This window comes from Lampetra fluviatilis, chromosome 28 (assembly GCF_964198595.1).
Source record: "Lampetra fluviatilis chromosome 28, kcLamFluv1.1, whole genome shotgun sequence".
Lineage (NCBI taxonomy): Eukaryota > Metazoa > Chordata > Hyperoartia > Petromyzontiformes > Petromyzontidae > Lampetra > Lampetra fluviatilis.
The window spans coordinates 4,498,547-4,511,515 of record NC_136302.1 but is presented as its reverse complement, the minus strand read 5'-3'; the positions used below and the strand labels follow the sequence as shown (position 1 = coordinate 4,511,515).

The following is a 12,969-nucleotide window of genomic DNA, read 5'->3' as shown; positions in this document are numbered from 1 at the left end:
AGTCAATGTTAAAGTAGTCAATATATCGATTGTATATATATATTTAATGTCCATTGCTCGGTCACCACATGAGCCACACTTGATGTTTGGGAATTACTCGTAAGTAGACAATACTGTCACCCCAAACTGGACTCACATTACCCAACTAATTGCACATATCCCACGAATGCTCTGTGGCATACCTAAACCAATCAAAGCATAATAAATAGGGAATATTTGTGCTTGTTTACACAATTTCATTAACTATGTTTTTTACATTAACGTTATAAATATCAGCTGTAAACATCTTCCGTGGAGTGTTGAAAATAAAATTAGCTACACAATGCAGGTTCTGTTATATCATTAGCGCATTTACTTTAAAAAAAAATGTAGAATATAAAGATATGTCTCTCTTGCATCAAGACATATGTTTTATAATGCTTTTTTAATCAATCGCATGCGCAAATATGCACACAAATTGACTAATCGTAGAGCTTGTGGATAATTCATTGTTTTATATTGCCTTTTAGTGTTAATTAAACCCTAAAAAAATAATGACGCACGTTATTATTGATGAGGATTTTGCATATTTATAGGATTTTCTGCTGCGGATATGCATAAACAATGCCAAGCACTTATCAATATTTATGAATCATGAGGTCTACACCTCCCGCCTGATATTAAGAGATATTTGGTTATGAATACTTCACTAACACACGAATGTGCATTACTCATTTGCTAGGTCCCAGCTTGCCAACAAGTGTAAAGTACACAAGTCCATAATACAGGGTTTTGGGGTTAGATCGCATAAATATAAATGTGTCGTTAAACCCGCCACCACCCGACACAGCCAATTAGTAAGGTTTGTCACGTAAACAGAACGTGACAATTCGTTACTAGTACAGCACACCGGTGTGTTGGAGAGTAAAACCCACAACATACCGCCTGTATCGGGTGGTGCCGGGTTTAACGATACATTTATATTTACGTGATCTAACCCAAAAAAACTTCTGTTGTGGATAATATTGGTCGCGAAAACATACGCATTAAAGTACATAAGTGTTTTTAAAACAACAGCAAGAATCACCGTTGCAATTGCACATTACATAGCGATGTCTACAGTTGCTTGCTGCGTTGGTAATTACCAACGGGGAATCACCTCTCACCGTGTCAAAATGCCAACACCTGCCACACTATTTAAATTTTCATCAAGCGTCAGCGACTGGAAGTCTCATTGTGCCGCCATGCATCATGCCGTGTTGGCGATGCCTACTACAGATGGACATCGCGCTCATTCAACATGTAAATTAGTGGGGAAGAACGGTTGATATGCACACTTGGCCTTTGGCTTTGAAAGGGCACACAATGTTGAGTGGGTATATCTCGCCTGGCTTTACATTGTTTCTAAACAAGGCTGAATGAAAGGAGGAATGACACGGAAACCTCAGTAGCAGATGGTAGGTATACATGCATATTACAAACTAAAAATATTTAACCAGGTAAAGCCTCCTGAGCTATACAGCTCTTATTCAGAAGCAACCTGCCCACAAATTATAGCTCAATGAAGTGGCTTATCATGTGGACATTTATTGCAGCCAAATTCTCTCAATGCGTGTTTCTAAATGTGGAGGGAAAACCCGAAGGTGCCCGGATGAAAATCCACGCGACCACGGAGAGAACATACAAACTCCAAATATACATGAGTCAGGGTCGGGATCGAACCCACAACCTACTGTATACCAGGCAAGGTAGTTAACATCTCACCACCGTGGTGCCTTTTGTCGCATTGTACGTATGCGTGGTGTACGACGATCGCTAAAGGTAGTGGATGGCTGGCACAATTTCGTGGAGCCCCTTGGCGTCTGTAAATTTGCCTTGGAAGGGGAAGAGAGATAAATATGAATCTGTCAAGCAAAACTTAATTCAGTAGTGTCTATCATGTGTATTAGACCTCCCCTCCTCCTCTCTGCCCATTGTGTTGGCGGGTGCAGTGGCTGGCCGCTTGCGCACAATCGCTCCATTGTGTTGGCGTGTGCAGTAATTGGCCGCTTGCGCACAAGCGCTTCCACGTCCATCGCCCACCCTTTTGGCCTCGCCCCCCCTCCCTCCCGATACGTTCCTTTCATTGGCTACCATAGTCTGATGAGCTCCCCCCTCCCTCTCCCTCCCCCCTCAACTCGCTTTTAAGGGATTACATCTTGAATCATTGCCTCACTTGATACAGCTAATCTGGCTGTGACGGTCCCACCTGATGACGGAGACTTGTGTTGCCTCCGAAACGTCGTGATTTTTGTTTTTATTTTATTTTACTTTCTACGTGACTTTACCGAAAAAACCTAAGAAGATGATTCCTTGCAGTCACGAAAGCTTCAAATCTAGAATCGATTAATACAAATTCAGAGGAAGGCACTTTGAGTGGTGTAGAAACACCATGTAGTTTTAATACCATAGTCATGATTAACAAATACTGCCTACTTAGCATTCAAAATAAGGCCATGTTTTGTTAACACTTTTACAGTAAAATTGAGCCCTTTAACTCAAATATTTACATTCATACTCTTGGGTTATTTCTATTTACATTCGTTAATCACATCGAAAGTTGGGTTGAAGCTTGAACTCGGGTTGTATGCAGTTATTGCTGCCAAAGACTGCTGGGATTCAAGGTCACAAGGTCGTGGCCATCAATTCCGTTGATGCCACCGCACCTGGCTTCACATCCTGCTATCTCCTGTGTCGTGGAACCGTTGCAAAGTCAACAAAGTCAACAAAGGCCATCCACCAAGATCTGCTCTTTCAGTATCTCGCCATCTGGCATCAATGAATAAACCTTGTTACCGTTGTGAAAATAATACCATTGTTTTTTTCTATCACCAGGATATTTCAGAGGGGTCGTTTTTATCGAGCATTCATATTTTACCAAAACCCAGATGAACCCAAATGCCTCCTGATTTGAATGAGAATAAATCAATTGGAGAAGCCTTCTAATTTAAAACACAAGTGAATGGACATGCAAATCATTAGGTTCTTATCTGTTCGGGCACAATCATTGCATTAAGTCTTGAATATATTTCAAACTGCCAGAGCGTTAAAACAACCTGGAGACTTTTATCCGCCATCAGCCATACATTATGCCCCTCAATTAAGCAGAGGGACTTGATACACACGTGGCGTGTCCGAAGGAGACACACGATGGATAGATCAGCTCATGAGCTAGACATTTGTTTTTGTCAAATCTGCCAGCTATAGTTTACATAGTTCATGTTACAGAACAGGCCTCAAAAGCAGATATCGCAGAGCTTACTCTGAGATCCCTTAAAGTAACCTTTGGTCCGCACGGTCAAGGAAGTATTTTCCCATCCGCTCTGCCGCTGAGAGTAATGTAGGTCACATGTCAAACTTATATTTTTCATTCTCAGAGCTGAATTTGAGACGAATGAAATGCAGAACCAAATGTAATGTGATGGGAGGGGGGGGAGGTGAGCAGCTATGGGTGACCAGGCTAAGACCATAATTTCCAAACACTTGAGAGCCCAGTTTAGTCACAGGCAGCTGGCTGGGATTGAACCCAGGTTCTGCAGTGCCAGCTTATCGCTCTGTTATCTGAGCCACCCGGCCACCGCAGAGTTATTTTTGTTTAGACCAATGATCAATTGCAAAACTTATATTCATATTCAAATTCTCAACCACAGTTTTCAGCAATCCATCTTTTGTGAAAACACAACTACACTATTATAATCACTTCATTCACAATTTCTCCTAATGTGTGATATGTGTGAAATTTAAAGGTAAATATTTGGCTATCTTACAAATGTTCCTGTGAATTTAGTGCAAGTTTGTTAAAATCATGGCAATATTTGTGCAGCGCATTAATACTTTTATCCCGACATTTAGTTTGCAAATGATGTACTGTGCACACAGCCTGAATCATCTTCAAATAAAAAAAAACTGGTGAAATTTGATCAATAATAATTTAAAATATTCTCCGACTGGAAATGAAATCGTATGCGTATTGCAATAGTATAGGGGATTCACATTGGTTTATATCACTGGCTCGTGAAAGGAACCTTGAATTACATCCAGTGGAATCTTTTTTTAATCACAATCTGGCTATGCTGCCGGAGCAATTTAAAGTTCAAATTACAACAACAGCAACAACAATAAGAAAAGAAACTCAGTATTTAAGCAGGGATTGTGTATCATGGTGGGTCTCCTGTGGTGATCAGAGCACCCCTTGCCTAAAGAATTTGCTGATGGGGAAGACTTTTTGGGGGTGGGGGCTGGTTAATACTGCTTCTGGATGCATTAATTGTTTGCTTATCGAGGCAAATTTATGCAACCTCAAAAAAGCCTGATATGAACAGGAAATGTCAGTAATTTTCAGATTTTGGCAACAATTCAACCACCTCCTACTATCTACCACCAACCTGTCGTTTTACAATCTTTTCATTATAGTGGTTTAGTGTGGCTTTCCAAAAGTTAGACATCCTCCTGTATACTTCTAATTAAAAAAAGTTCGTATTTATCATAATGGTATAATTTAAAGTTACTTTTAAATTAGTTTCATTGTATTTAAAATATATTAATGAAATACAAAACAATACAAAGGTCCCCCGTATAGCCTTTACATACTGTTGGGGCAAGTGCAGTTAGCGAGCACCTATGAAGGCACAATGCGTGACCACATTTGTCTCCCGTGTGGCAATGCTTAAACACCACACTAGCTACTCATTTGAGGCTGAGTCGACCGAGGAGAAGCCCAGGACTGGTTCAGATAATCGTCACTGGTGTTGGCAATTAGCGGGAATTGAACTCGTATCGCCGGGTTCGTAGCGCAGTGCGCTAACCGCTTCACTACCGCTTCCCACAGTGTAATGCAATTCAATACACACGGACATAGACCGCTGCATAAAGGCCACTGTGATTTTCAGCACAATGAAAGGATAACTCCTCACACATCTCCGTGATGCAATGTTTGTGTGAATGCGCCGACCTCTTTAACGTGGCAATGTGCCCGTCGTGCATAGGTCCAGCTCTGAATTAGCGCTCTCTGGTTGCCAAGCGATGGCTCACAAGCACTCGCCGTGCACTTCCCCCGGGGTACGGTGGCTTCAGTGGGTGGTTGCATGCCTCTCGGGGGGGTGGCAGGCGGGCCTTGCGTTCCCAAGTTACACAGCCAGCCTCGTCACTCCCACGTCGTGGGAACGTAACCAAACAAGTCCATTGCAGCAAAGGAGCAGCAGCTCGTTTGCTCATTCTTGAGCGTAAATATGGAGCGTGGAAATATTCGCAAGGGTGTGTCGTTTTTCAGTTTTTGTCTCAACAGGAACGACGTGTTGCTTGTTTGTCACTGAGAAATATTTAGCTTAAATTATATTTAGTTTAACTGAGATATCCGTGATGAGGCTTGAATTGAAGCCATTAGGCGGAGCAACGAGAAATGTCCACACTTTTAACATCCCTCACGATTTGACAGCACTGTTGGATGAGCAGTTTCATTGGTAAATGCTGCAATTTTATTCACATATGATTTAGCTGATGCATTTAAAAGAAAACGCTCAAGAAGACTGATCAATATCAGATCCTGTGATTTTTCACTGTAGCTTTTAACATGCATACACAGGACAATGCTCAAGCTCATAATATTGGAACTGTTTACTTGGCCAACCTTGCTAGATATTGAAAAAACAAAAACGTCCTCAATGCTAATAAGTCTTAGATTTTTTTAATACGAGCAATGTACCCTTTGACAATAGTTAAACTACACGCGCACACCAGCACCGCACTATTGGACCTGAACTTACTCCTTTATGGGCCTTCATCCTCATGGATTTCATGGAAACTACTCCCCCTGCTGCCGTTTATTGACGTGGCGAATTTCGTTGCTGAACTTGGAGTGAACTTAAAAGCCTCTGGCCATCAGCTCATTCGCCAGATACAGGCGAGGATGTAAGTTGATGAACGCAGAGAGCACGCACGCAACTGGCCGCTAAGTCACTTGAATCCAGAGCCTGCGGTCGTCCATGGGAAAGTTTTCATTTTAGCGCGTAAATACCAGAAGGCAGTGGAACACATTCGGAGCGTGTCATTCTGAGCGGTCGTTGACGATATTATTATTGACGTTTATGAATAACCAGCGAGGTACTGTCATCATTTCGGGCAAATCTCTCTCCCCCCCCGTTTCCGCATTAAACCCAACACGCACACTGGAGATGATCAAGGTCACATAGCAGCGAGCGCGCCTCCACTCATGCGGCTCCTGGAGTGACGAGAGTGCGCACTGCGTATAAACGGGTGCGGCCCTCTGTCGCTCCTCTTTCCAGTAATAGCCCCGTGCAGTTGTCCACCGCGCGGGAAATGTGAAGGCGCAAAGATGAAATTACCCCACTCACACCGCTGTTGATGGAAGGGGCTGCCGCCGCTTGAGGAAGCCCTCAGAGTGACCCACTTAAGATGGTATTTGGCCTACTCTTCCACGCTGCCTAGATGTTTTGGAAGAGGTCGGGAGTGTTCGCACTTTACCCCACCGCCACCACGTGGCCTTCCCGATCGACTAACTGCGGTGTTAATGCATTTGCACTCCTGGGTGGACGGAGGCAGGGGGGATTTAATAAACTCGCCCTCTGCGTATCCACAGTGTGCTGACCCCTACACCACAGCGTTTGACCTCAATCTCTTTTTAAGTGACTGCTACCAAGAGCGTCAAGAATATTAATTAAAACGTTTGCACATGTTTACCTTTTTCTTGTATTATGCTGCTGTTGGCAGCTTTCGTCACTTGAACACTATCTGAAGTTAGCAACAGTTTGTAAAAGTATGTGTGCATTACTTATGAATTCGATATTTATCACGTTATTGTATATTGATTTTATTCACACTGTTTTTTTATGTACCTTGTAAAGTATTTTATTTTGCCTGCAGTTTACCTTAGATGTCCCTGCAAAAGAAACACTATCTCAGTGGGTTATTTCCTGGTTATAAATATACGAGCTGTCTATATTTTTTATTAAGACTGCATGTTCCCTTCTATATAACAGTGTTGATTAAACATTTCAGCCGGCGTTTTGCATTGCACCAAATGAGCGACAGGACCCCAGGGTGTGATTCCCTGAGTTATTTGTGAGACCACACCTTTCCTTTCAGAATTAACCCAACGTCGTCCTTCTTCTAAAGGCCTCGTGCATAAGGGCAGATCCATGGCAGGTCCAAGCTCCCTCCTTGTATGTTATGTTTGTTGAACGTCTTTCACACCATACGTAGTCAACCGCGCCAGTCAGAGGTCCTTCACGCTCAATCTCGCTTCTCTTTCGCCTCGCAGCACCACGCTGCCGTACTGTGTTGTTCACATGGGGGTCACAGACACGCTGCGACTGAGATACCAATGTGGAGTGTGTCGGTGACGACTCTATGAAAACCAGTTGTCCTTGAGCCATCACGGGGGAATGACGTTTGAGGTGCTTTCTCTTTGCCTTCCTGAACAGTGTTTTAGGTTGTCACCATCATCATCCTTGACTATTTAAAAAAAAAGAGTTAATAGCAATAAAAAGTGATGCCCTCTTTATTAGTGAATTGTGGAAAAGTTGTTCACTGGTGCAATGCCTGTAACGCGTTACATGGTTTGGATATTCGTGCATCTAGACACCATGAGTTTTCAATCTATATTTAAAAGTGCATAGCTCCAGTAGGTTCCTAATATCGGAAGGAAGAGCATTCCAGACGGCCACAGAAGCACATCTGGAAGCGCGTGATGCAGTGACAGTCTTTGTTCGATGGTGAGCCAAAAGCTGCTGCGAGCATGACTGGAGTTCGCGTGATTGTTTATGCTCCTTGATGAGATCAGAAAGTTAATGTAGTTCATTTGTGGCACGCACTTTGTGTGTAATGAGGGCGACCTTATAATGCATTCATTCGGCAACCAGAATCCAAGGCAGCTCGGCGAGCACTGGACAGACATGTATTTTGAGCTTCGTTTGCATCGCACATAGCCAACCGTACTAATGGGGGGTGTGGGACATGGTCAGATCTTACAGTAAAAGCATTGGATAGGTTGACAGCGTAGGATGGTGCATCACTGTTGCCTTTCTCTCTCTCTCTTCTCCTCTCTCTCGTTCCTGTCAGGGCTGCGCGGCGGGAGAGGCGGGCGGTTCGTTCGAGGAGCGCATCATCGCCGTGTGCGAGCACATGATGGCTAGCGCGTGCTGGGGCAAGGCGGAGCGGCTCGTGCACGCCAAGAGCTTCCGGGGCATGACCCTGCTGCACCTGGCTGCCGCGCAAGGTTACACGCGCCTCATCCAGACGCTCATCAAGTGGAGGTACATCCTACGACGCGGGCGAGGGGGCCCCCCTCTGTTGTCACACGTCGTTGGCTCCGATGGGACGACGTGGGATACCTGCCACGGGCGTAACGGTTGGCACGCCGGGATTTGCGATCCGAGTTGGTCGCCGGTTCGATCTGCCAGCACGGCAATATAAATGGGTGCACGGCAGGTAGTTGATAGTAGGTTTGCGTGTGGTGGGGTCAAGTCTGGGTATGCCCACCGCTTCCAAGTCGTCTGGCTGGTGTTTGGAGAACCGACTGAATACCCTCCAGAGGGGCTTTCTAGGACTTCCTCTCTTGGAGGCCCTTCTGCCAGCAGTGGTGGGTCTATGCAAACATGACTCCTTGTAAAAAGGTGTCAGTTTTGTTGCCAGATTGAAGGGTAAAAAACCAATTATCATATTTTTACTGGCAAATGAGGTTCCCATAGTGTAGATGCTTGCCCCGAGCTCTCATACTCTGATGGTGCATTGTCTTTGAGTTGTGCGCCTTTTGGCGTCATCTGGTCCAACCCATGTGCGACTAGGCTCTAAGGAAAGCTGTCTCGGGTGTGGACCAATCAACTTCAAGGACAGTGCACATTATCAGAGTTATGTTCTTTTGTTTGTATTATGACTGCAGGTATTGCGGTCTATGCAAACATGACTCCTTGTAAAAAGGTGTCAGTTTTGTTGCCAGATAGAAGGGTAAAAAAACAATTATGTCTTGTTGATCTTACACAAACTGTCCGAAGCATATTGAACGTACAAATCCCATACGAAGCCGACTGAACTTGCAAACCCCAAGCTAAGCCATTGGATTTAGATGCCCCATGCCAAAGCTTAAACTCTGCAATTGACTAAAGTAAATTTGAAGTTGCATTTCCTGCGCTCAGCCTGTGTATGTGTTGCACGAACTACATTATGCTAAATGCACATTTTGAATGTGCATACCTGTCATCCCCTTACCTTATTACAGACCAATTCAGACCTTATTGGTCACCTCGTGCCCTTATAAATCTCAATGTTCATCCTACAAAGTCCCATCACAAGAGAGAAATACAAAAAATAGGCTATTTTTTTGCCCGTATTAAAATGGCTGTACGCCGTATGGACCTGAAAACTAAATTTATCTGAACAGAAATACGGGTAAACCGTATGGATTGATAGGTATGAATGTTCTTTGGTTCTTTCGGTAAAGTCACATTCCAATTGAAACATCGTGGTTTTTATTATTTTTCCTATCTACGTGACTTTACCGAAAGATCCAAAGAATATGAATTCCTGCAGTCACAATAGTTTTAAGTCAAAGGTATGAACGTGTTTCTTTCCCCCCAATCGTTCACCACCGTAATATCGTCCTCGCTCTCCTTTCAGATAAATACCTAGGGATGGGCCACGCCTTTATCGTCGCCTGTGGTGCTAAGAACCCACAAAAATAACATGCAAAGCTCGCTTAACCAACAGCAAATTTCAAACACGGATATAGTTGCAGTGTCGGTAACACATGTAATCCTGAGATTGTCGTAAAAGCTGCAGAGTGATAGGTGTTGTGTTTCATGAATAGACCCCATAGCTGTCAAGAAGGGTTAAGGCTGTGTTCCTGAAAATGTAAAAAAGGCCAAATTCCCCTTTACGAACTAAATACAAAGCCCCAGTCAGAGTCGTGGGCAAGCACAGGAACTAATTGCCATTTATTTTAGTTGAGTGCCCCTTTACAAAGAAGGAATGGGAAGAGATTGCAATCTGTAAAGTGGCCTTTACATGAAATTTGGCCCTTGCATCTTAAATTAATTGTCGTACATTTTATTGAAAGTTCTATAAATGTTTCCTCAAATATAGATGATCATATTCTGAGAACTAAACTTTAACAGCAAATATTAAAATAATTTTCAGAATTTGTATTGGAAATGTCTAAACTTAGTGGCTAATTAAAACTAACAGGTTTTCTTTTAATACCGTCACTGGAGAGGAAAGATTCATCTTTCCGTTTCTGCCGCCTGGCCATCTTCAGTAAGAACAGATAGAGTAGACGAAGCCTGTCTTAGAGAAAGGCACTTAATTATCGGCTGTGCACAATTTCACAACATGCGTGTAAAGTTCAAAACACGAGCTCATAAATAAAATCCTGGTGTTGGAAAATGCCTTCGATGCGTTACAATTATTTTCAGTCCACGAACTTTGCGAAAAATCTGTCTTTGTAATACAAAAGGCAAACATTTTCAACCTCTGCACCCATTATAAACCCTGCAAATTCACTTGTGCTGGTACTCAAAATCAAACATCAGGGGTCATCTTTTACTTTAATGACTGTGATGAAGTGGGTACGGCGCTAGAGGTTTACAATACGAACACATTATTTTCACAAGTCATACAGCTGTAGTCCCTTTGCACCAACACACGGTGGGCTTCAGTGAAACACTTGTGACAAGCTGCGCCAACAAATTATACGCGTGTCCTGCAAACGGCGAAATGTGCCGGTTAAAGAGCATTGCCATGTAAGCAACTGTCTCTTCAAAATGATCACCGTTCCTTATTTGTGCCGGTGCTGTTTGTGGACTGAACGTGTCAGATTTATTGTATACGTGATGGCTAATGCGCACTTTGGCACTGGCGCGTCATTGCTCATCGCCATTAAAGCCAGTTGTAAAAAAAATACATCGTGCATTAAGAAGTTAAAAAGGAATCAATCTATAACGCACAACAAACATGATTTGAGTCCCTTTTAGATATGACTGACTCTCTTGTGAACCTAATTGTAAATGTACCGCCGTGAAATAACATCCCTCCGCTGAGTTACAGCGTTTGTTGCCGTAATAGTCCATGAAAAGTTATCCTCTGGGACGGGTGCATTGACCGAGAGCAGCATCGCTCTTTCTTGGCACACGCATTCTTTTGGGCAGAAGCTGCCCCACTTGTTTTGACAATGTAAAATGTGTCTACCGTTCACGCCAACGCAGTGGACTCTTCATCCGAGAACGTGCTGCTTCCTTTGTCCAGGTCCCACCACACGGAGAGCATCGACCTGGAATTCGAAGTGGATCCTCTCAACGTCGACCATTTCTCCTGCACTCCCCTGGTGTGTGAATTTTGTTGTTTCGTTGTTGCACTCAACCGTCACTCATGCCGTTGCAATCGATTAATGATCGAGGCTATTCAATTATTGTACGTAGCTGGGGTTGCCCGTATTCTGGCAGGGAACAAGCCCTAGAATGAGATGTATCAACCTAGCCAATTCTGTAGAGAGAGTGTTAACAGTGTATGAATAAAATGTTACGTTATCAAAGTTAACTTGTATGAATCACTCCTGAGTAAATTCCCATATATTTATATTGTAGCACCGTGCATGCAGCATATACGCAGTAAAATGAAGACATTTATAGCAAATAGCACTAAACGCCCAAATAGCACTTGGTGCAATGCTACGAATACAATGCCATTTATAGGGTTTATTTTCCTGCCCTAAGGTTTGTGTGTACAAGCGAGCAGATTAAAGGAGCATTGAGACATGGAAGTATTTGTTTTATTCTTGGAGAAGACAATGTTTTGTCCTTGTTGAAGCAGAGCAGATTTGTGAGGCTGTGTGTTGTTGTTGGTTATATTGATCGACTAACGACATACAATCGACATTTAAAACCCCCATTGTGTCATGTTGTCTGTTGAACTCTGTATAACCTAAAGGCACGCCACCCCACTCATTCACTGTGCTGGCCTTCATAGGTGCCTCGCTAGCAGCACAAGCCCCCCAAACAGTCCGTTAAGACTATACGGGGATCTTTTCTCTTTGTGTGTCTATGTTGACGAGTGCAGTTTTTCATCATAGCAGGTGCAGCCCTATACTGATCAAAGTGCATTGCCATTTGAAAATAAATGTGGAAAAAAAGATGTAAGTAGCCACGCGACTCCTTTTTTCCCTGGAAAAATTGGATGGAATAGGAAGCTACTCCACTTTACGTTAAGTAAAATTAATAAAAGCAAAATAGGCATACATAAAATAGGACAGTGCGTGGATCTGGTAGGTCCCATGGTTAATAGCCACACCACCGCCCTCATGCCCTGTGCCGGCCTTCATAGGTGCTCGCTAACAGCACTTGCCCCAACAGCCTCTGTGTCGGCTAAACAGGGAATGTTTGTCTTTGTCTAACTTAAAGTGATGCCACACTTTCACTACTCTTTGGTTCTTTCGGTAAATTCTAGATTTGAAGCTTTCGTGACTGCAAGGAATTCATATTCTTAGGTTTTTTCGGTAAAGTCACGTAGGTAAAACATTAAAATTAATAAAAGTAAAATAAAATAAAAATCACGACGTTTCGGAGGCAACACAAGCTGTGACGGTTCCATCTTTCGGTAAAGTCACGTAGGTAGAAATAATATACGCTCCAAGCCTGGTGGTGTTTCATTCAGACGCTGTCTTTCCGACAGACCTGTTCTTCACCTGAGGACGGCTGCTTGCGTTGTGGCCGAAACGTCGTGAGAATTATTTATTATGTTTTATTTTTATTATTTTATTATTTCCCTTCTACGTGACTTTACCGAAAAAAACCAAGAAGATGAATCCCTGCAGTCACGAAAGCTTTAAATCGAAATATAAAATAAATCACGACGTTTCGAACGCAACACAAGCGCCCGTCTTCAGGTAAAAATCGCGACAGCTGCGATGTCTGCTGCGAGCAGCACGATGTCAGACAATGCGTGCGT

The 12,969-nt window shown here is 43.2% G+C and overlaps 1 protein-coding gene across 12 annotated transcripts in view; it reads left to right on the top strand.

Annotated features, from left to right (window-relative positions):
- LOC144942709 (calmodulin-binding transcription activator 1-like) overlaps window positions 1–12,969 on the top strand; it is a 529,165-nt gene that overhangs the window by 467,520 nt on the left and 48,676 nt on the right. For all 12 annotated transcript variants that reach the window (XM_078869561.1, XM_078869566.1, XM_078869559.1 and 9 more), the window contains 2 exons: window positions 8,095–8,288; window positions 11,272–11,350. In XM_078869561.1, the coding sequence (XP_078725687.1) occupies window positions 8,095–8,288; window positions 11,272–11,350 (273 nt within the window). The remainder of the gene's footprint in view (window positions 1–8,094; window positions 8,289–11,271; window positions 11,351–12,969) is intronic.